Below are 20,379 nucleotides of genomic sequence, written 5' to 3'. Positions count from 1 at the left end.
GGATGGGAAGAACTGCTGCGTTATAAATGCGTATCTTGGTCTTTTGGGACACTGAGTGGTGGCGCCAGAGGGGCCGCCACAGTGACTGCATTGCCGTGGCCGCGAGGGCGCGTCTGCGGTCAATCTCTGGCTTGAGATCGCCGCTGCTGGTAATAGTGGAGCCCAGGTAGATGATGGAGTTGACAAATTGCACTTCGTCTGTGCCAAAGATCAGGGGGGAGGGGTTGGGTCCGTCACCGATATACATAAGTTTGGTTTTCTGCCAGCTTACTTGGAGGCCCAGCTTTGCTGCTTCTGTTTGGTATATGGAGAGGGCACTGCTGAGGTGTTGGAGGGAGTTGCTGAACAGGGTGGTGTCATCAGCGTATTCAAGGTCGGTCAGGTGGAAGTTGCCGAGCGACACGCCTGAGACTTGCTCCCGGACTCGGATCATAAGGTGGTCAATGACACAGTTAAATAGATCAGGAGCGGCCACGCAGCCCTGTCTGACCCCGCTGTTAATGGGGAACCACTCTGAGTCCTTCCCATTCACACGAACACAGCTCTCTGAGTTGTTGTAGAGTCGCTGGAACAATGTGGTTATTTTGGGTGGCACTCCAAGGTATTTCAGAATGTTCCAAAGGGAGAGGTGGTCGACTGTATCAAAGGCAGCTTTGAGATCTATGAAGGCTATAAAAAGATGTTGGTCCTTCCGAAACTCTCTAACCTTCTCAACAATGAGTCTAACTGCTGAGATGTGATCTATGGTGGACCGGTTGGGCATGAAGCCAGCTTGTTGGGGGCAGCGATGGCTTCGAATGGCGGGAAGGGCGCGGGTGAGAAGGATCCGGGTGAACAGTTTTGCGGGTATGGAGAGCAGTGAGATGCCTCTGTAGTTGTTGCAGAGTTGCTTGTCGCCTTTCCGCTTCCAGAATGGCAGGATGATGCCTCGGGTCCAGTCTGTGGGGGGCTGTTCTGCCACCCACACATGGTTAATGATGTGGGTGAGCCACTGGGCCATGGAGTCACCACCTTCTTTGAGCAGCTCTGCGGTGATGGCACAGATTCCATGGGCCTTGTGATTTTTTAGTGCTTTTATTGCTGCTCTGACCTCGTCGATTGTGACTGGGTCAGTTTTGCAGTTGGGGTTGGGGGTGGTAGAGTTGGCAGCAGTGACAAGACGGAGGTCGGTGGGAACTGGAGGGTGATGAAGGAGGTTGCTGAAGTGCTCTTTCCAGAGTTCAAGGCAGTCTATTTCAGTGGTGATGCGATTTCCACTGGCATCCTTCATGAGGGCGGTCTTGATGTGTGGTCCGATGCGGGCTTGGCGCAGCATTTGAAAGACCTGTCTAAGGTCGTTGCGATGTGCTGCTGATTCCATGCGTTCGGCCTCTTCTCCCCAGTATCTCTCCCTGTCAGTTGCAATTGCCGCATTCCGTGCTGCATTGAGCCTCCGGTACTCTGTGATATCACCGCGCAGGCGAGCAGCACGGCGGCGGTCAATGATGTTGAGGGTCGTCTGTGAGATCCATGGTTGTTTGGGAAGAGATCTTGATCTTCCCAATACGTCCTGGGCAGACTGGTTGACCTTTAATTTGAAAGTCTCCCAGTCTGCGATGTCATCAACGGCCAGAGCGGTGAAGGCGTTGGTGATGGAGCGGCGATAGGCGGAGGCAGTGGTGGGGTCGCAGAGTCTGGAAGACATTAAGCGTGGCTGTGGCCTGATAGATGGGTCTGGTCGTATTTTAAGTCTTAGCTGGGCAACCAACAGGCGGTGGTCAGTGTTGCCCAACTGTGCACCTCTGAAGACCCTGCAGTTGGTGACAGAGGATCGCCAGCGGCGGGAGATGATGATATGGTCTATCGCCTTCCGGGTTCTTCCATCAGGGCTATACCAGGTCCAGTGATGGATCTGCTTGCGGGGGAACCATGTGTCGGTGATACAGAGGTTATTTGAATGGCAGAGGAGAAGCAGACGTTTGCCGTTATCATTTGTGGTGTTATCGACAAAGGTGGTGCCAATGGGTTGTGTGGGGGTTTGGTGAGATGGTCCTTCTCTGGAGGAAGAAGAGAAGGTTGCATTGGCGTCCGTGAGGATGATGACGAAGTCATGTGGTGGGGTTTGGCTAACGACCTATGGAGTTGGTCGAAGAAGGTGTCCTTCACTGTATCATCGGCGAGTTCTGTGGGGGCATAAGCAACGATGACTGTCATCTTGCCATGTCTGTGGAGGAACCGTGCAGACAGGAGTCGATCGTTAATTGGGATCCAGCTGATAAGTGATTGCCGTGTATGTTTGGACATGGCCAGCGCAACTCCATGGAGGCCCGTCCGGATTTCTGGGCCACTCCATATGAAGCTGTGTTCTCCTGCTGTAATTTCGCCGCTGCCTTGCCATCTTGATTCACAAAGACCCGCCATGGTGATTTTGTAGCGGGAGAGCTCCAAGGACAGCAGTAAAGGAGCTCCAACCCGAAGAAGCGTTCGGACGTTCCATGTGCCAATGCGCGTCTTCAGGCGTAGGTCAATCCGTACTCGTTGGTCGGGGGCGTTCCTGTGTCTTGTCTCGGTTTGGGCAGTCTGGTTTCTTCTGGTCGGTTTCGTAACAATTTCTCCTGAGTGGGTTGTTGGCCCTCTGCAGGATAGTCGGATGATGGGGCTGCCATCTCAGCGGCGTACCGACACACCGTTGGGACCTTGTTAGTCTGGAACCTCCCCGAAGACCGGCCCGCCAAGGGAGACCCTACCTGGAGCAAGCTCCAGACGGTAACGCTCTCCGGATCATTGGAACACACAAGCCTCCTTGCCACGGCAAGGCCAGGACCCACAAGGAGGATATATATATATATATATACCGGTATATATTAGAGCGGGCGGCCAGGTAGTCCAGTGGTTAGCACGTCGGCTTCACAGTGCAGAGGTACCGGGTTTGATTCCAGGTCCGGCCTCCCTGTGTGGAGTTTGCATGTTCTCCCCGGGCCTGCGTGGGTTTCCTCCGGGTGCTCCGGTCTCCTCCCACATTCCAAAAATATGCACGGCAGGCTGATTGAACACTCTAAATTGTCCCTAGGTGTGAGTGTGAGCGTGGATGGTTGTTCGTCTATGTGTGCCCTGCGATTGGCTGGCGACCGATTCAGGGTGTCCCCCGCCTACTGCCCGGAGACGGCTGGGATGGGCTCCAGCACCCCCCGCGACCCTAGTGAGGATCAAGCGGTACGGAAGATGGATGAATGAATATATTAGAGCTGTTAAACGATTAAAATAGTTAATCTAATTAAAAATGTAACTGTCATAATTAACTCAAATTCATAAAAAGTTAATCGTGATTACTCACACATTTTTTTATTGTTTCTGAATTTTCTTTTATATTTTTTTGTCCTATTTTTTCCAATTTTAATGCTCTCATCAACATGGAATCATGAATCGGTTTTCTATGTGCAAAATGCAAATATTAACTGAAATAACCAGTTCGATTTTCAATTTTTCATGAACATTTTTCACTTGGACCAGTTATTGACGCATAATCTCTCACACAATATTACTGTCCATCAACAACAGTGAAAAAAATATTTTGTCACACAACAGCTGTTTTAGCATCTCTTTTTATGGAATCAAAACAGAGCAATATAACAAAGTACTAAGGTAAACTAGTACTCATCCTACAGTGGATTTAAGCCATGGTTGCATCCTTCGTTTTTCTCAAGTTTGCTTTGAACACAGCAGTCAGGCTATGTTGATTCTGTTGCTCCTTCTTGCGCGGAAGTCTCTCTACGGTTTTGTGTAGACATCATTTCGGATGACTACACTTGGTTCGATGACAACACTGAAGACGTTTTATTTTTGCTAGGTCGCTACCACTGCACCGCTGAACTTAACCGTCACTGTCAGACTAACACAAAGAAGCTCCACCCGCTCTATTTATATGGACACGGAACGCTGTAACCTTCCACACAAAATATTTCCAAACAAGAAACAATCGCGTCAGTGGCATACATCGTATGATACAAGTAACTTTGGTATTGTCAGTGGATCAATCTGGCAACTTTTTAAAAGTAAACTTTCCATTCATAAACTCTGTTAGTATCAGTTTTCGGTGTCTCGCACTGCCGTGGCTGGCAAAACAAACGTGCTTGGACATATGCAGCGCACTTGTTGTTTTGTTTCTGGTTTACTTATAGAGCAACGTAACATCCGCTATGACGTGTGCCGCGTTAATCTCGCGAGAAAAAATTTAATCCTGTTAAAATTCATTTAAATTAATGCCAATAAAAACGCGCTAAACTGACAGCTCTAATATCTATCTATCCATCTATCCATCTATCCATCCATCCATCCATCCATCCATCCATCCATCCATCCATCCATCTATATACACACACCTATACATATACCTATACATTGTATTGGTATATGTATATACATATATGTGCATACATCCAAGTGTCCAATTTGATTCAATATGTTCTACTTCAAATTGTTTTGGCTCAAAACTTACTGTTTTCTTTCTGTCCCAACAGCATTGTCTTGACACCAACTTTACATTTATACCCATTTTAGCTTCAATATCTCATCCCAAGGCTGTTGCCTGAAGCCAGAAGACCTGTTTCTTATGGTAAAGGAGATCAGGAGGTGAACTGCATTGGGCTGTTGTGTAATGAAAAAGACACCACCACTCGCTGGAAAAAGACAGCTTTGTATCTGTGGAGACATCCTGCTTTCAGTAGGCTACAACACGAGCCACAATATCAGGTCGAGTGCATGCATGCTAAATGGTGTTCTCCTTTTTTTGACAAATCTATCAACATTTGGTTCATCTAGTTATGTCTTCATACTTTTGATCTGTTTTCCTTGATGTGGATTTATAATACAAAGCCAATCCCTTCCCTTGTGTAGTTATTTTTCTCAGAATGGCTGGCAAATGAACTCCAAGTTGACAGAACTAAAGACACATTTTCTGACTCTGAACGGTAAGACAAATGGCTGATACACATTGCATACAACCAAAGGACTGGATAATGGCATTTCTGCATCTGTGCATTAGGCTGGAATATCATCAGTGGGTCTGTCTGCACCTCTACCTGACCCGTCCAGAGAAACAGGGCGGCTGCGGTGGAAGCATGAAGAGTCTATGCTCTCATCTCATCACTGCAATCATGGACCAGCAGCAAAGGTTGTTGCACATGTTTGCTTGTCACATAAAATATAAGTTGTAATGTGTCAGAAAACCAGCGTGCCAAACTGATTTTGGCTAAAAGTGTACATACACATTTTGTGGGGGAAAAAACACTCTTAATTGTGCAGTTCACCACAAGCTTAGTAGGAAGCATGAGAAGATTCATAAAATGGTGGCATATGTTGTGGTACAGGATCACTTAAAGCTCTATGCCTATACAAATTGCTTGGAGAGGGGTGAGATACACTCGAGTCCAGGGGTCACCGACCTTTTTGAAACTAAGGGGTCACCAACCTTTTGAAGCTAAGAGCTACTTATTGGGTACTGATTAATGCTCAGGGCTTCCAGTTTGATATAAACTACCTACTAACCAAAATACCTTTAAGAATGTTTTATTATTATTGTGTGTTGTATTATTATTATAGCTGTCAAATGATTAAAATATTTAATCTAATTAAAAATGCAACTGTCATAATTAACTCAAATGAACTAAAAAATTAATCGTCATTACTCACACATTTTTTATCTTTTCTGAATTTCCTTTTACATTTTTGTCCTATTTTTTTCCCCATTTTAATGCTCTCAACATGGAATCATGAATCAGTTTTCTATATGCCAAATGCAAATATTTACTGAATTACATTTGGTCATAACAATTTTCATTTTCAATTTTACATGAACAGTTTTCACTTGGTGCAGTTATTCACACATAATCTCTCACACAATATTACTGTCCATCAATAACGGTGAAAAAAATATTTTGTCACACAACAGCTTTTTTTATGACATCAAAACAGAGCAATATTACATTATAAAGTGCACATCTACGGTACACAAGTACTCAGCCTATAGTGGATTTAAACCATGGTTGCATACTTCATTTTTCTCAAGTTTGCTTTCAACACAGCAGTCTGTTTCTGTATGTTTGTTGAAGGATAACGAGACACCGGACAACAGTGTTCATTATGTGCCGCTGTATTGGAAACTGCCGGCCGTACAAACAAGCACACGCACTTCCCCCGTGCTGCAGGGGCATTCTGAAAATGGGCGTTACACTCCCCCTAACACAGTCAGGCTATGTTGATTGTATTGGTCTTTCTTGAGCGGAAGTCTCTCTACGGTTTTGTGTAGACCTCATTTCGAATGACTACACTTGGTTCGATGACAACACTGGAGACATTTTACTTTCGCTAGGTCGCTACCACTGTAGCGCACTGTCACTGTCAGACGAACACAGAGAAGCTCCACCCGCTCTATTTATATGGACACAGAACACTGTAACCTTCCACACAAAATAGTTCCAAACAAGTAACAATCGCGTCAGTGGCATACATCGTATACCTGTATGATACAGAGAGAGAGAGAAGAACAGATAACTTTGGTCTTGTCAGTGGAGCAATATGGGAACTTTTTAAAGGTAAACTTTCCATTCATAAACTCTTTAAGTATCCGTTTTCGGTGTCTGGCGCTGCCGTGGCTGGCAAAACAGACATGGGCGTGGACTTCTGCAGCGCGCTTGTTGTTTTGTTTCTGGTGTATTTATAGAGCAACGTAACATCCGCTTGTGACGTGTGCCGCGTTAATCTTGCGAGAAAAAATTTAATCCCGTTAAAATTCATTTAAATTAATGCCAATAAAAACGCACTAAACTGACAGCTCTAATTATTATTAATAATTAATGTAAAAACATTGATCATGTTCATGACTTATCACAATAATAGGAAGCAGAAATATCATATACAAAATGTAACTTTTGTAAATCTCTCCCAGTGTTTACATTTAAAATGACTTCTTCAACAATCCGAGAAAGTCCAAATGTCCTGTCACTGGTGAGCTATTTTTAGAACAGACCCTACAATCAATCAATCAACCAACGTGTGTGTGTGTGTGTGAGTGTGTCTATCTCTCTCTCTATATATATAGATATATCTATCTATCTATCTATCTATCTATCTATCTATCTATCTATCTATCTATCTATCTATCTATCTATCTATCTATCTATCTATCTATCTATCTATCTATCTATCTATCTATCTATCTATCTACAGTGCAACCTCAGAAATAAGACCACCTATGTTACTGCTCAAGGTGGTCTTATTTTCGGGGTGGTCTGATTTCTGAAGTGGCATGCAGTAATGATAATGCAGAAGTAATGTGGCTCACATGCAACAATATACTGTAGCGTCATGTACACACAATGAGTAATAAATGATGGAATGTACATGCAACTTTATTGTACACAAAAGAAATTTAAGCATTTGAAAAGTCTATGTACAGTATGTATAAGGCAAGAGAAAAAAAAACTACAGCTACAAACTATGGTTCTTAGAGGAAGTAACTATCCAAAGTAGATTGTCGTTTCTTGCTATTGTGTTTCAAAGCAGCCTCTTGCAGTCCAGACTCTACAGACATAATGTTGCAAAGGATGGAGTCTAGACTGTTGGCAATAGCAAACTGCTTCAATTCCCCGGCCCATTTCATTGCTTCCGTGTAGCTTTTGATCAACGGTTCTGCTGGACATGGCTCATCTGGCTCCTCATCGTCTGACTGCACGGTTTCTCCTCTGGTGGCTGAAGTTTTGGTTGTTTTATACTCCTCTACTAAGTCTTTCTCCCATCCCTGTTGGAGATCTTCAATAGCTGGTGCCTCTTCATCTACTGTGGTGTACTCGTTGAGGGATAAGGAGCTCTCCAGATGCAGATGGTCCACTGTGTCTTGCAAGAGCTCACCAAGCTGTGTGAGACTGTCACCTTTGTCGGGAGTGTCACTGCAGATGCTGCCCTCTTCTGAAATAACACCAGCTTTTTCAAAGCAACGCTTTATGGTGTGTGCCTTCACATTCTGAACTGCAGTGTGAATCCAATGGCATGCATCTAAAACGTTGATGCCCTTTGACATTTCTGATGCAGAGCCCTTTTTAATTTGGCACAGTACAGCACGAAGGAGAGACGTACGATAGTGGCACTTCATGTTCTGGATGATGCCCAGATCTAGTGGTTTGCAACACTGATGTAGTGTTCGCTGGTAAAAACTGCAGCGTGACATTAGAGAATTCCGAAGCAGCTGGGTGACAGGGTGCATTGTCCAGCATCAACAACACGCGTCTCTTCTTTTTCTGCATCTTTGCATTGAACGTTCATCCAAGAAAAGTTTCAACTGCATGTGCACCACTTTTTCCAGAATTTTGGAAATGAAAGGCAGTTTGGAAATGGGTCTGTAACTTGACAGCTCATCTGGATCAAGACCAGGTTTCTTGATCAAGGGTTGGACCACAGCATGTTTAAACTTTTGGGGAACTACACCAGAAGAAAGGCTGCTGTTGATGATATCCAAGACCGATGCACCAACACTCGGGAGAACCTCCTGAAAGAAGCGTGGGGGAAGAGAGTCGCAAGGGGAGCCAGATGGCTTCGTCTGGCGAACTACATCCTCCAAAAGCGCCAAGGACACAGTATCAAAAGAATTTAGGACAGCTGAACATGGAACATGGACAGAGGGGTCAGATGCGGTATTTGGGACCGGAATCCTAGCTGTAGAGACCTTATCAATAAAGAACTGAAGGAATCTGTTGCACATCTCGGCTGAAGAATCCGAGCAAGTAGGCAGAGGGGGTTTGAGTACAGAATCTATCGTTTTAAATAGTGCACGAGGGTTGTGACGGTTGGCTAGAATAAGGTCCGACAGATATTTTATTTTGGCCTCTTTTACTGTGAGCTGGTAGATACGCCAGCTGTCTTTCCAACTTTGAGAAGAGACATGCAATTTGTCTCTTTTCCACTTGCGTTCAGCTTTGCGACACTCCTGCCTAGCTGCACGGGTAATGTCGTTAAACCATGGCTCGGGTTTAGGCTTTGGCAGCACAATTTTTGAAGGAGCCACCAAATCCAGGATGGCCCGGCATGACGAGTCGAACCAAGAGGTGAGTTCCTCTGTGTTAGACGAGGGTACGCAAAGGTTATTAAAGGCATCAGAGAAACGACTAGCAGTGCGAGGGTTAAAAATTCGGCGTTTACAACTAGGAGCGCCAGATTTCACAGCAGCATGCGATAAGACTACGTCAAATAAAACTGCCATGTGATCAGAAATTCCATTTTCAAGGACTTCCAGATTTGACACCGTTATACCATGAGCAAGGACAAGGTCTAAAATATGTCCTTGTTCGTGTGTCGGGCTGGTCACATACTGCACAAAATTAAAAGAGTCGATAAGTCTTAAGAAGTCTTTTGCTAGCGTTTTTTCCGGACAACATACATGGATATTAAAATCCCCCATTAGGAGAATACGATCATATCTCAGCCTGATTTCCGCAAGAAAGCTTGAAAAGTCGCTTAAAAAGTCTTTGTTGTATTTAGGAGGACGGTAAATGACAGCACAAAGCACCGGGAAAACACGACCAACTTCAAAGAAGGTTGCTTCAAAGCTGTTGGCAGATGTGGTGAATGTGCACCGTTTACATTTGAAATTGTTCTTAAAAATGCTTACCGTACCTCCACCACGTCCTGATGTCCTCGGGGTATCGAGGAAATCACAGTCAGGTGGTAACAATTCAATCAAAGCTTTGTACTCACCGGTACCTGCCCAAGTCTCCGTCAGACACAAAAAATCCAAGTCATTGGAAAGAAAATACTCCCTCAGAATATGGGTCTTGTTCGTCAGCGACCGGGCGTTTAACAACGCGATCCTTGTGGAAGTAGCAATGGGAGGGCTTCCCTCTGTCAATCGCCGAGCCCGGGGGAATTCCCTCAAAAGGTTTCGCTGAATTCCTCCCCGAGAAAGGCGCGCAGGGTAGAAATGCCGTGGCACGATGGGAGAGCCAACGACTGTTAGCAAGCACGAGGCGACGGGGTCGAGGGCACACCACGCCGGAGCGATCGAAGTGTGTCTCAGATCCCGTTTCAATTTCACGAGCTGACCACTGCGTTTGCCGCGGCGGCGGCGGCGCTTTCGGCGCTTTCTGCGCTTTCGTGAAGGGAGCGAGCGAACGCGGAAGAGATCAGCCGGCAGGTTAGCCAAGAACGGAGGTAGCGTCTTTCCACCACCGTCTTGCCAAAACGCGGCCGAATCTCCGACGTGTTGTTGAATCAATAACAACGATCGGCGATCATAAACCAACCGAGACGCTGTTAGGGAGGTAACAAGCATTGCGAAAAGTAAAAAAACCCGAAATGGCAGGAGCGTCGCCGAACACACTGGCGCACAAGCGGCCATCTTGGATTCCATAAAAGGCAAACGAAAGCCGTTGTAGCGGTCCCAAGTGTTGGAAACATCAGAAAGAAGGAACATGAGAAACTCAAGAAATTCCAAGGGCTCAGAGAGGAGCTGGAGAGAGCCTGGAACGTAAAGGTGACAGTCGTGCCTGTGGTGGTCAGAGCAGTGACCCCCAAACTAGATGAATGGTTGCAACAGATCCTGGGAACAACATCGGACATCTCAGTCAGAAAAGCGCAGTGCTGGGAACAGCAAGGATACTGCGCAGAACCCTCAAGCTTCCTGGCCTCTGGTAGAGGAGGGATGAGGGGACGGACACCACCCGAGGGGTGAGACGAGGATTTTTATATATACAAAATACAGTATATACAGAAATTCCTATTATATATATATATATAATATATAATATATAATGTATATATTGCGCGTTGTCCCGCACGCGGTCTGTCCTTCCGTCTGTCCCTTTTCAAAACGTACCTACTTCACCGCGCCGCTGCGCGCCGCCACTGCGCCGCTCATGCAGTGGCTCACTACGCTCGCGCGGGCATCTTAGCGAAAAAATGTTGTCTACCCACAAGCATTGCAATAAAATTGTTAGTTATTTAGTAGAGCTAACCATCTCCAAAATTTCGGCCCACCTTACCAGCCTTCCGCAGGAACTAGCTGATGAGCCGCCCTCCGGGCGGCGAACCACCACCTTACCAGCCTTCCACTGCTCGCCGTCACTGCGCCGCTCAGGCAGTGGCTCACTACGCTCGCGCGGGCATGTTAGCGAAAAAATGTTGTCTACCCACAAGCATTGCAATAAAATTGTTAGTTATTTAGTAGAGCTAAACATCTCCAAAAAGTTGAACCAAGCAACAACACTTTTGTGGGCCGAAGGGCCACCTTACCAGCCTTCCGCAGGAACTAGCTGATGAGCTGCCTGATGAGACTTCCAGGATATATAAAAAAAAAAATTCCTCATCTCACCCCTCGGGTGGTGTCCGTCCCTCATTCAGCTCGGGTCCTCTACCAGAGGCCAGGAAGCTTGAGGGTTCTGCGCAGTATCCTTGCTGTTCCCAGCACTGCACATTTCTGGACTGAGATGTCCGATGTTGTTGCAACCACTCATCTAGTTTGGGGGTCACTGCCCCGAGTGCTCCGACCACCACAGGCACGACTGTCACCTTTACCTTTACCTCTGAGCCCTTGGTATTTCTCGAGTTTCTCGTGTTCCTTCTTTCTGATGTTTCCATCACTTGGGACAGCTACATCCACTACAATGGCTTTCCTTTGCCCTTTATCTATGATCACGATATCTGGTTGGTTCGCCATTACCATCTTGTCAGTCTGGATCTGGAAGTCCCACAGGATCTTCGCTCTGTCATTCTCCACCACCTTCGGAGGTGTTTCCCATTTTGAGCTTGGGGTTTCCAGTCCATACTCCGCACAAATGTTTCGGTAGACTATGCCAGCCACCTGGTTATGGCGTTCCATGTAGGCTTTCCCTGCTGGCATCTTACACCCTGCAGTTACGTGTTGGATCGTCTCAGGTGCCTCTTTGCACAACCTACACCTTGGGTCTTGTCTGGTGTGGTATATCTGGGCCTCGATGGCTCTGGTGCTCAAGGCCCGCTCCTGAGCAGCCAGGATGAGTGCCTCTGTGCTGTCCTTCAGGCCAGCCCTCTCTAGCCACTGATAGGACTTCTTGAGCTTGGCCACTTCAGTTATGGTCCGGTGGTACATCCCGTGTAGGGGCTTGTCCTCCCATGATGGTCCCTCTTCCAGCGCCTCATCTTCTGTTCCCCATTGTCTGAGACATTCTCTGAGTACGTCACCCGTTGGAGCCTTCTCCTTGATGTATTCATGGAGCTTGGATGTTTCATCCTGGACAGTGGCTCTCACACTCACTAGTCCACGGCCTCCTTCCTTTCGGCTTGCGTACAGTCTCAGGGTGCTGGATTTGGGATGAACCCTCCATGCATGGTTAGGAGCTTTCGGGTGTTAACGTCCGTGGTCTGAATCTCTTCCTTTGGCCACCTTATTATTCCTGCAGGGTATCTGATCACTGGCAGGGCATAGCTGTTTATTACCCGGGTCTTATTCTTGCCATTGAGCTGGCTTCTTAGGACTTGCCTCACTCGCTGGAGGTATTTGGCCGTAGCCGCTTTCCTTGTTGCCAGTTCGAGGTTGCCATTGGCTTGTGGTATACCAAGGTACTTGTAGCTGTCCTCAATGTCTGCTATTGTTCCTTCAGTGCGGACTACCTTTCCTCTCTTAGTCACCATCCGACTACATTTCTCAAGCCTGAATGACATCCCGATGTTGCTGCTGTAGATCCTGGTTGTGTGGATCAGGGAGTCTATGTCCCTTTCGCTCTTAGCATACAGCTTTATGTCATCCATGTAGAGGAGGTGACTGATTGTAGCTCCATTTCTGAGGCGATATCCATAGCCTGTCTTGGTGATTACTTGGCTTAGGGGGTTCAGTCCTATGCAGAACAGCAGTGGGGAGAGTGCATCACCTTGGTATATGCCACATTTGATGGACACTTGGGTAAGTGTCTTGCCATTGGCTTCAAGTGTGGTTTTCCACATCCTCATCGAGTTCGCAACGAAGACTCTTAGGGTCCTGTTCACCTTATACAACTCCAAGCATTCAGTGATCCATGTATGTGGCATCGAGTCATAGGCTTTCTCGTAATCAATCCAAGCTGTGCACAGGTTGGTACGTCGGGACCTGCAGTCTTGTGCGACTGTTCTGTCAACCAGGAGCTGATGTTTTGCTCCTCTGGTATCTCTACCAATGCCCTTCTGTGCTTCGTTCATGTATTGATCCATGTGTCCACTTATCTTAGCCGCAATGATGCCTGACATGAGCTTCCATGTTGTGGAGAGACAGGTTATTGGCCGATAGTTGGATGGGGCTGCACCCTTCGAGGCATCCTTCATGATCAGGATCGTTCACCCTTCGGTTAGTCATTCTGGGTGAGTCCCATCCCTCAGCAGCTCGTTCATTTGTACTGCTAGGCGCTCATGGAGTGCTGTGAGTTTCTTTAGCCAGTAGGTGTGGACCATGTCTGGGCCTGGTGCTGTCCAGTTCTTCATATCTGAGACTCTTTCCTGTATGTCTGCCACTGTAATGGTAACTGGGTTCTGGTCAGGGAGGTTGCTGTGCTCCTCTCTCAGGGTCACCAGCCATTATGCACTGCTGTTATGTGCAACCTCCTTCTCCCATATGCCTTTCCAGTACCTTTCAGTTTCCAGTCTTGGTGGGTCAGCTCTGTTGTTAGGACCCTGCCACTGAGCGTACACTTTCACAGGTTGTGTTGTGAACAGCCTGTTTATTCGTCTGGCCTCATTCTCTTTCGTGTACCGCTTTAGGCGACTGGACAAGGCGTGGAGCCTTTGTTTGGCAGTTTCGAGTGCTTCAGGTATGGTCATCTGGATGTACCTCTCGGGTATCGGCTTTTTCATCACACCTCTCTGGGCCTCCGTCAATTTACTCACATCTTTCCGGGCCGTCTTGATCTTAGCCTCCAACCGTCTTTTCCATGGTGGGTAACGTATCTCATGGCTTTCATGGTTGCTTTTATAGCCCAGAGTCTCCAGGATCACCGATGCTGAAGCGTATATCAGCTCATTGGTTTCTGTGATCGTTACGGTAGGGATCGCCCTCAGTGCTGCATTCACACTTTCTATGAGACTTTCAGATGGTACTTCACATAGCCGTTGTAATCGGTTTCTAGGTTGCCCAGCTTTCATTCAGCCAAACCGATGCCTTACCAACTGAGCTATCCAGCCGCTATATATATATATATATATATATATATATATATATATATATATATATATATATATATACACACATTAGAGCTGTCAGTTTAGTGCGTTTTTATTGGCATTAATTTAAATGAATTTTAACGGGATTAAATTTTTTTTCGTGAGATTAACACGGCACAAGTCACAGCGCATTTTATGTCACTCTATCAATAAACCACAAACAAAACAACAAGCGCGCTGCACAGGTCTACGCACATTTGTTTTGCCAGCCACGGCAGCATGAGACACCGAAAACGGATACTTAAAGAGTTTATGAATGGAAACTTTACTTTAAAAAAGTTGCCAGATTGTTCCACTGACAAGACCAAAGTGACCTGTATGTTTAGCAGTCGTAAACTGAGCTATCATCATAGCACGTCAAGTATGAAATACCACTTAATGGCCAAGCACACAGCTGACGTGAGAACTCTGCACCCTCGTCTCAAACAGACAGCTATGGATCATTTCAAAGCAAAGAAAATGGATAACACGACTAAGAACAAATTTGCTGAAGCCATAGCGAAATGTATGGCTATTGCATGCAAGCCTGTCAACATTGTCCACAGCCAGACTCAAGCTGAAATCATTCCCATTCCATCGAACGATTCCACTACGGATTGCCAGCGAGAGGCTCCATTCCAAGCTATGAACAGAAATTGTACGTAGCGGAGAAGGCCAAGGTACACCAAGCGGGAAAAGACACTGTTTCGGGAGAGAAATAAGAGACTACCGGTAGGTTGATGAGCCTCTGGTGAATAAAGAGCAGGCATTCTGTTGAGTTTGATGTATCCCACTGTTACTTGTTTGGAACTATTTTGTGTGGAAGGTTACAGTGTTTCGTGTCCATATAAATAATGGGGGTGGAGCTTCTCTGTGTTCGTCAGACAGCGACGGTGTGCTGAGGCACGTCAAGAGTTGAGCGGTGCAGTGGTAGCGACTGTTTTGAAACACTTCTGATACTCAATTTGAATGAATATCAAGTTTTATAAAGGATCGTCGGAGATAGGCACTCAGAAATAACGACAAGACACTTCTGGCTACCAACAATAGGCGCTTTATTGGTCCCACACAGAAATGATAACACAGTTCAAACAGGTTGTATGAAGCTAAAGAACTCTTACCGTGTGCCAGTAGGGTGGAGAGCCAACACCCTCAGCAGAGTGAGCTTCAATACGAGCTAGGCGTTTGTACGGAAAACTCATAGCGGACTCTGCTGAGGAGCATCGCTCCCCTCCTTTTATCCTCTAAAGTGTGTGCATCGGCAGAGGTGAGTGGCCATTCTCATCCCTCCCTACACCACACTGTTTGTTGTGTAATCAAGTGGCATTGATCTCAATCAAGTTTTGACAGTTCAAACAAAGCAGACTATGAAGTCGTCAAAGCAGGCTCCAGAGTCCATCTCTGGAATTGCTTAGGCAAGCAAGTCACCAAGTCATGTAATCATCTCAAAGCAGTTTTTTCAATGAGAAGCAATACATTGATTAAAGAAAACATCACAAAATATCTTAATATACCATTCCACTCTTGGCGTTTACCTTAATCAATTTATATAACAATAAAAACTATCAATTAGTTCTTCGGGCCAAGTCATTCTTAGCACTTCTCTCCAAACCATCTCTAATAACATTGTGATTTTCATTTTCATTCAATAATATGATACTTGTTTTATTTTCTGATTAAGTTCTTTCCGAATTCTTCGTACATAAAAACAAGATCCTACATTACACAGTGTTAGCACGCATATAGCAATTAGCGCAATGATCAAGGGCGGCACAAAAACGGTACGCGCGGTTTAAGACATTCCCGAAAAAATATCCCACCAATGATGAGCCGAAGCCTGCTGTACCATTTTAGCAGCATGCACTACTTTCCCCTTTACCACCATGGTCGACACCATGAGACTGGAGATGTTAGACGTATGTGACTTAATGAGGTTTTGTATGTCCGTAGAACTTTCCAATGCGCATTTGAAACGTTCCAGAGACACTTTCCAGGGGGAGTGAAGCACTTCCCACTGCACCGTAGTTAATCTACGGGACTCCGTGTAATTGGTCAAACGATACGTCATGTTACCCCAGTGCCATATGTGTACGTTACCAAGGCATCCTACAAAAGGAACCGAAGGTACCTGCGAGTTATTTCGAGTTGTAGCCACACAGAGAGTGTGCGGTCTAACCTGCCACATCATCTCTCTGATTGGCTCCCTTGTCCAGTCGCAAAGTACGGCCTCTGAGTCGGTTAAACACGGGTTCGAATACGCATGTTGCAGTCTACAAGCCATCCCTTGATCTGTCATGTCGCACAAATTTGATTTAAAGGTCATGTTCGTTTTTGGTTCAAACCAGTCTCCATCCATATGGAGAAACCAGTAGCTATCCCGTGTTATGACGGGTAAAACTTGGTATTTACACACCGTTTTCATCGTGGCCACTTTATACTGGGTCCAATACCCTGTACACTTAGTTCGGTCATATTTGGTGTATTCTGGATGTAATTTCAACCATAAAAAATCAGATATATTCCACACCTTACGCCACTCTCGAAAATTCCCTGAAGTTAACACTCTCAAAAAAGATTCTTTTTGTGCTGCAGCATGTAGGGTTTGAATGCTGCATACCGTCCAATTACCTTGTTTAGTCAAATTCCATAGCACATTCTGTGCTTCTCCCCATAAATTAATTTCCCAATTAAACACTGGTTTCCATAATTCCACGTTTTCTTTTTGCCCCACCAAGGAAGTGGGAAGCCAAACCCCCACTTGATGTAATGCTCTAGCAGAGTGTTCCCCGGTGTTGGACAACATTGTTCTAATCACTTCGTTATCAGCCGCATTTGCAAATCCCAATACAGTCCCCGTTCCCCCTAACAAGGTGTCATACCACGCTCTTTTCTTTCGTCCACACTTCGGAATCGGGGGAAAGTGGATTGTCCAAAATACTCTCGTTTCGATTGTTGCCTGTGCAAGGTTGTGCAGGTATCCAAAACGGGGGACAAGTGTGTCAAAGTTATGGTCGGCGGTAGCTTTCGAGGAATCACTCTCACCGGATACCCACGGGTATTGTGCCCAATAGGTTCGCTGTCTCCGATGATGAAGTCTTCATCCGCCACTATTGTCCAGTTTGATCCCTGATGATTAGGGTCGCATTCGGTTTTTTCATCGTAGTACCAGTCCCCATCATGAAAGAACACCGTGGCATTCAGTTTACATGACATGTCCAGGGCGGTGACTGTCACCATGCTTCCCTTGATCACTTCAAGGATGTCGAGGTCGCACATCACTATCGGCTGATTACAAGTGATATTCAGTAGGATACCGTCAAGTTGTATAGATCTAGCTTCTTGACTTGTCCTGCAGGTTCAGCCCTCGGTCATCCCAAGTCGTGACCAAGTCGTCAAAGCAGCAATTCCATCTCTGGAATTGCTTAGGCAAGCAAGTCACCAAGTCATGTAATCATCTCAAAGCAGTTTTTTCACTGAGAAGCAATACATTGATTAAAGAAAACATCACAAAATATCTTAATACACCAGCGACCTAGCAACCGCACTGAAAATAAAACGTCTCCAGTGTTGTCATCGAACAAAGTGTAGTCATCCGAAATGATGTCAAAACAAAACCGTAGAGAGACTTCCGCACAAGAAGGACCAACAGAATCAACATAGCCTGACTGCTGTGTTCAAAGCAAACTTGAGAAAAACAAAGTATGCATCTATGGCTTAAATCCACTATAGGCTGAGTACGAGTTTACCTTAAATGTGCACTTTATAATGTTATATTGCTCTGTTTTGATTCCATAAAAAGAGCTGTTAAAGCAACTGTTGTGTGACAAAATATTTTTTCACTGTTGTTGATGGACAGTAATATTGTGTGAGAGATTGTGTGAATAACTGCTCCATGTGAAAAACGTTCATGTAAAATTGAAAATTGAAATTATTTCAGTAAATATTTGCATTTTGCACATAGAAAACTGATTCATGATTCCATGTTGACGAGAGCATTAAAATATACAATACATGCTGATTTATATAGCACATTTACAACAGTGGCAGCTGTATCAAAGCGATTAACAAAACAGGTAACATAAAGTAAAATAATAAACACAACACATAACATAAAACATGGACAGTCGTGCAGTCCTAACCACTTTTCCGTCACACGCTTTGTTGTTTGAGATGAAAGAGGACAGAATCAAAGTGTCCTTTAACCAGTGGATCAGAGACGTCATGCTCAAAATGTGCACACCTCGGCTACAAGCTAAGTTTCAAAGTCAACAAGAAGCTCTAGTATCCATTGACGAAAAAAAGAGATTGGTTCACTTTTCCTGTCCCATGGAAATCCATTTCAATTCCAAGCGGCCACTCTCGGTTCCAAATACGCTCTGCACCGACGCTCCTCTCTCCTCTTCCTCAACTTCAGCAGCCATCCATCCAGCCACACCAACGGCGACTGTCCATTAGTGCCGACATCTCCACTGAACAAAACGGGGTTATGAAAAATGCTGCCCATTACAGGCGCAAAAAACACAAGCGCCCAAGGTCTGTCCAGCACCACCGAATCAAAAGCATTCCCAGCAAACAAGTGTGGAAACACCAGAGAAGTGTTGTCATATTGTGTTATTGTTAAATTACAGGACGTTTCATGCAACGCTTGGAGGTAATTAAATATCAACACTTTTTGCTCGTTCTTTGTACTATTCAACAGTGAAACCAAATGTATTTGTTTTGTCTTTCAAAATGTAAATGCACATCAAATCCTCTCCGCATGCTAGTCGTTTTACCATGTCTGCGAGCTGCACATTGAATCTGTAAGCAGGTGAACGCCCAATTGGCACACGTACGCATGCACACACACGTGCACACGCACACACAATACCAAGTGAATTACAAAACCGAAAAACCAAGGTCCATGACAGTGTATTGTCCTGTGTAGAGCATACCGAACCAATTATTGCCCCATCACCAATGAATACAAAATTGTGTTTACAGTGAACCGTGTCAGGGAGATCACAGACTCTCACAGAAAGGAACCTGTTTTCCAGACATTCTCTGTATATTACAGGTATGGTTATCACTCAACACTCATAACACCGCAGTCAAAAAGTACAACGGTTCAATGTTTGTGTGTTTTTGTATGCACAATACAGGAGGTGATCTATGAGATAGAGTTGACCAACCTTTCGGGCAGTCATCCTAGCAGAACCGATAAATGTGATTGGCTGTTTGAGTTGGTGTCTCCGAGGTTCTCTAGTTCATTGAGCTCAGATTCAGCACGTCTCAGCTGTGAACATACACTGAATATATGGAACAGGTACGCAACAAACTCACTATGCAGTTTCGCGCAACCCTCAAGTTTGTCACCTTTGGAAACCTTGATGTGTGTCTGTGTGTCACAGAATAATGCTGGCTCTCCCATCGGTGTCATTTGTTAAAGTAAAGGCTGAAGGAGACAGGATGTTTCTTGACTGTAAAAAGCTGATACAACATGTCAACAATCATCAGGTGTGCTTTAGTGTAACGTCTGATAACATCCAAACAACTATTTATGACATACTGGGGTAACTCAGGGATCCACAAGTTTCATAGTCATCCATCCACCACAGAGACGTTTGTGCACAGAACAGTTTTATTTAGATCACCTAAAAGTTTGTTTTGTAAGGGTCTTCAAGAGCACAACATATATCAATTTTCAACATTATTTTGGCTTTTATTAATAGTAATGAGAAAAGATTGATTTTTTTCAGTTTTATTTGAATTGCCGGTACTGCAAGTGCAGTCATGTGCATTTATGTGTGGCCTTCGGAGCAACACCTGCAATGCATCATATTGATAATTTAGCTACAATATCTCACTAAAGTGAGTATGCTCCTCATATCAGGTTAAATGTTTTTTGAAATGTTTTTTCAAGGGAACATAAGAAAGAAATGACACTTTGCTACAATGTGAATTAGTCAGTATAGACCAGGTGTCACCAACATTTTTGAGGGTGAGAGCAACTTCATGTGTACCGATTGTGTGAAGGGCTACCAAATTGATACACGTCTGAAATAACATATTTGTCCAAAATACCTTCAATAATATGAGGATGTGTTATTTTTAATACTTGATGATTTAAATTGTCAGACTTTGATCGTGTTTCGAAATGTCTCACAGTACTGCCAATGTTTGCATTTTTAAATCATAATTTCTACTAGCAAATCACAATGTCCAGGCACTGGC

At 45.0% G+C, this 20,379-nt stretch overlaps 1 protein-coding gene across 4 annotated transcripts in view; it reads left to right on the top strand.

Annotated features, from left to right (window-relative positions):
- Positions 1-20,379, top strand: part of LOC127597644 (Fanconi anemia group A protein) — an 82,150-nt gene that overhangs the window by 48,618 nt on the left and 13,153 nt on the right. For all 4 annotated transcript variants that reach the window (XM_052060804.1, XM_052060805.1, XM_052060803.1 and 1 more), the window contains 6 exons: positions 4,537-4,728; positions 4,873-4,946; positions 5,021-5,149; positions 19,150-19,222; positions 19,308-19,471; positions 19,557-19,662. In XM_052060804.1, coding sequence (XP_051916764.1) covers positions 4,537-4,728; positions 4,873-4,946; positions 5,021-5,149; positions 19,150-19,222; positions 19,308-19,471; positions 19,557-19,662 — 738 coding nt within the window. The remainder of the gene's footprint in view (positions 1-4,536; positions 4,729-4,872; positions 4,947-5,020; positions 5,150-19,149; positions 19,223-19,307; positions 19,472-19,556; positions 19,663-20,379) is intronic.

This window comes from Hippocampus zosterae, chromosome 3 (assembly GCF_025434085.1).
Source record: "Hippocampus zosterae strain Florida chromosome 3, ASM2543408v3, whole genome shotgun sequence".
Classification (NCBI taxonomy): domain Eukaryota; kingdom Metazoa; phylum Chordata; class Actinopteri; order Syngnathiformes; family Syngnathidae; genus Hippocampus; species Hippocampus zosterae.
The sequence above is the reverse complement of the archived record's forward strand: the minus strand, read 5'-3'. Positions and strand labels throughout refer to the sequence as shown.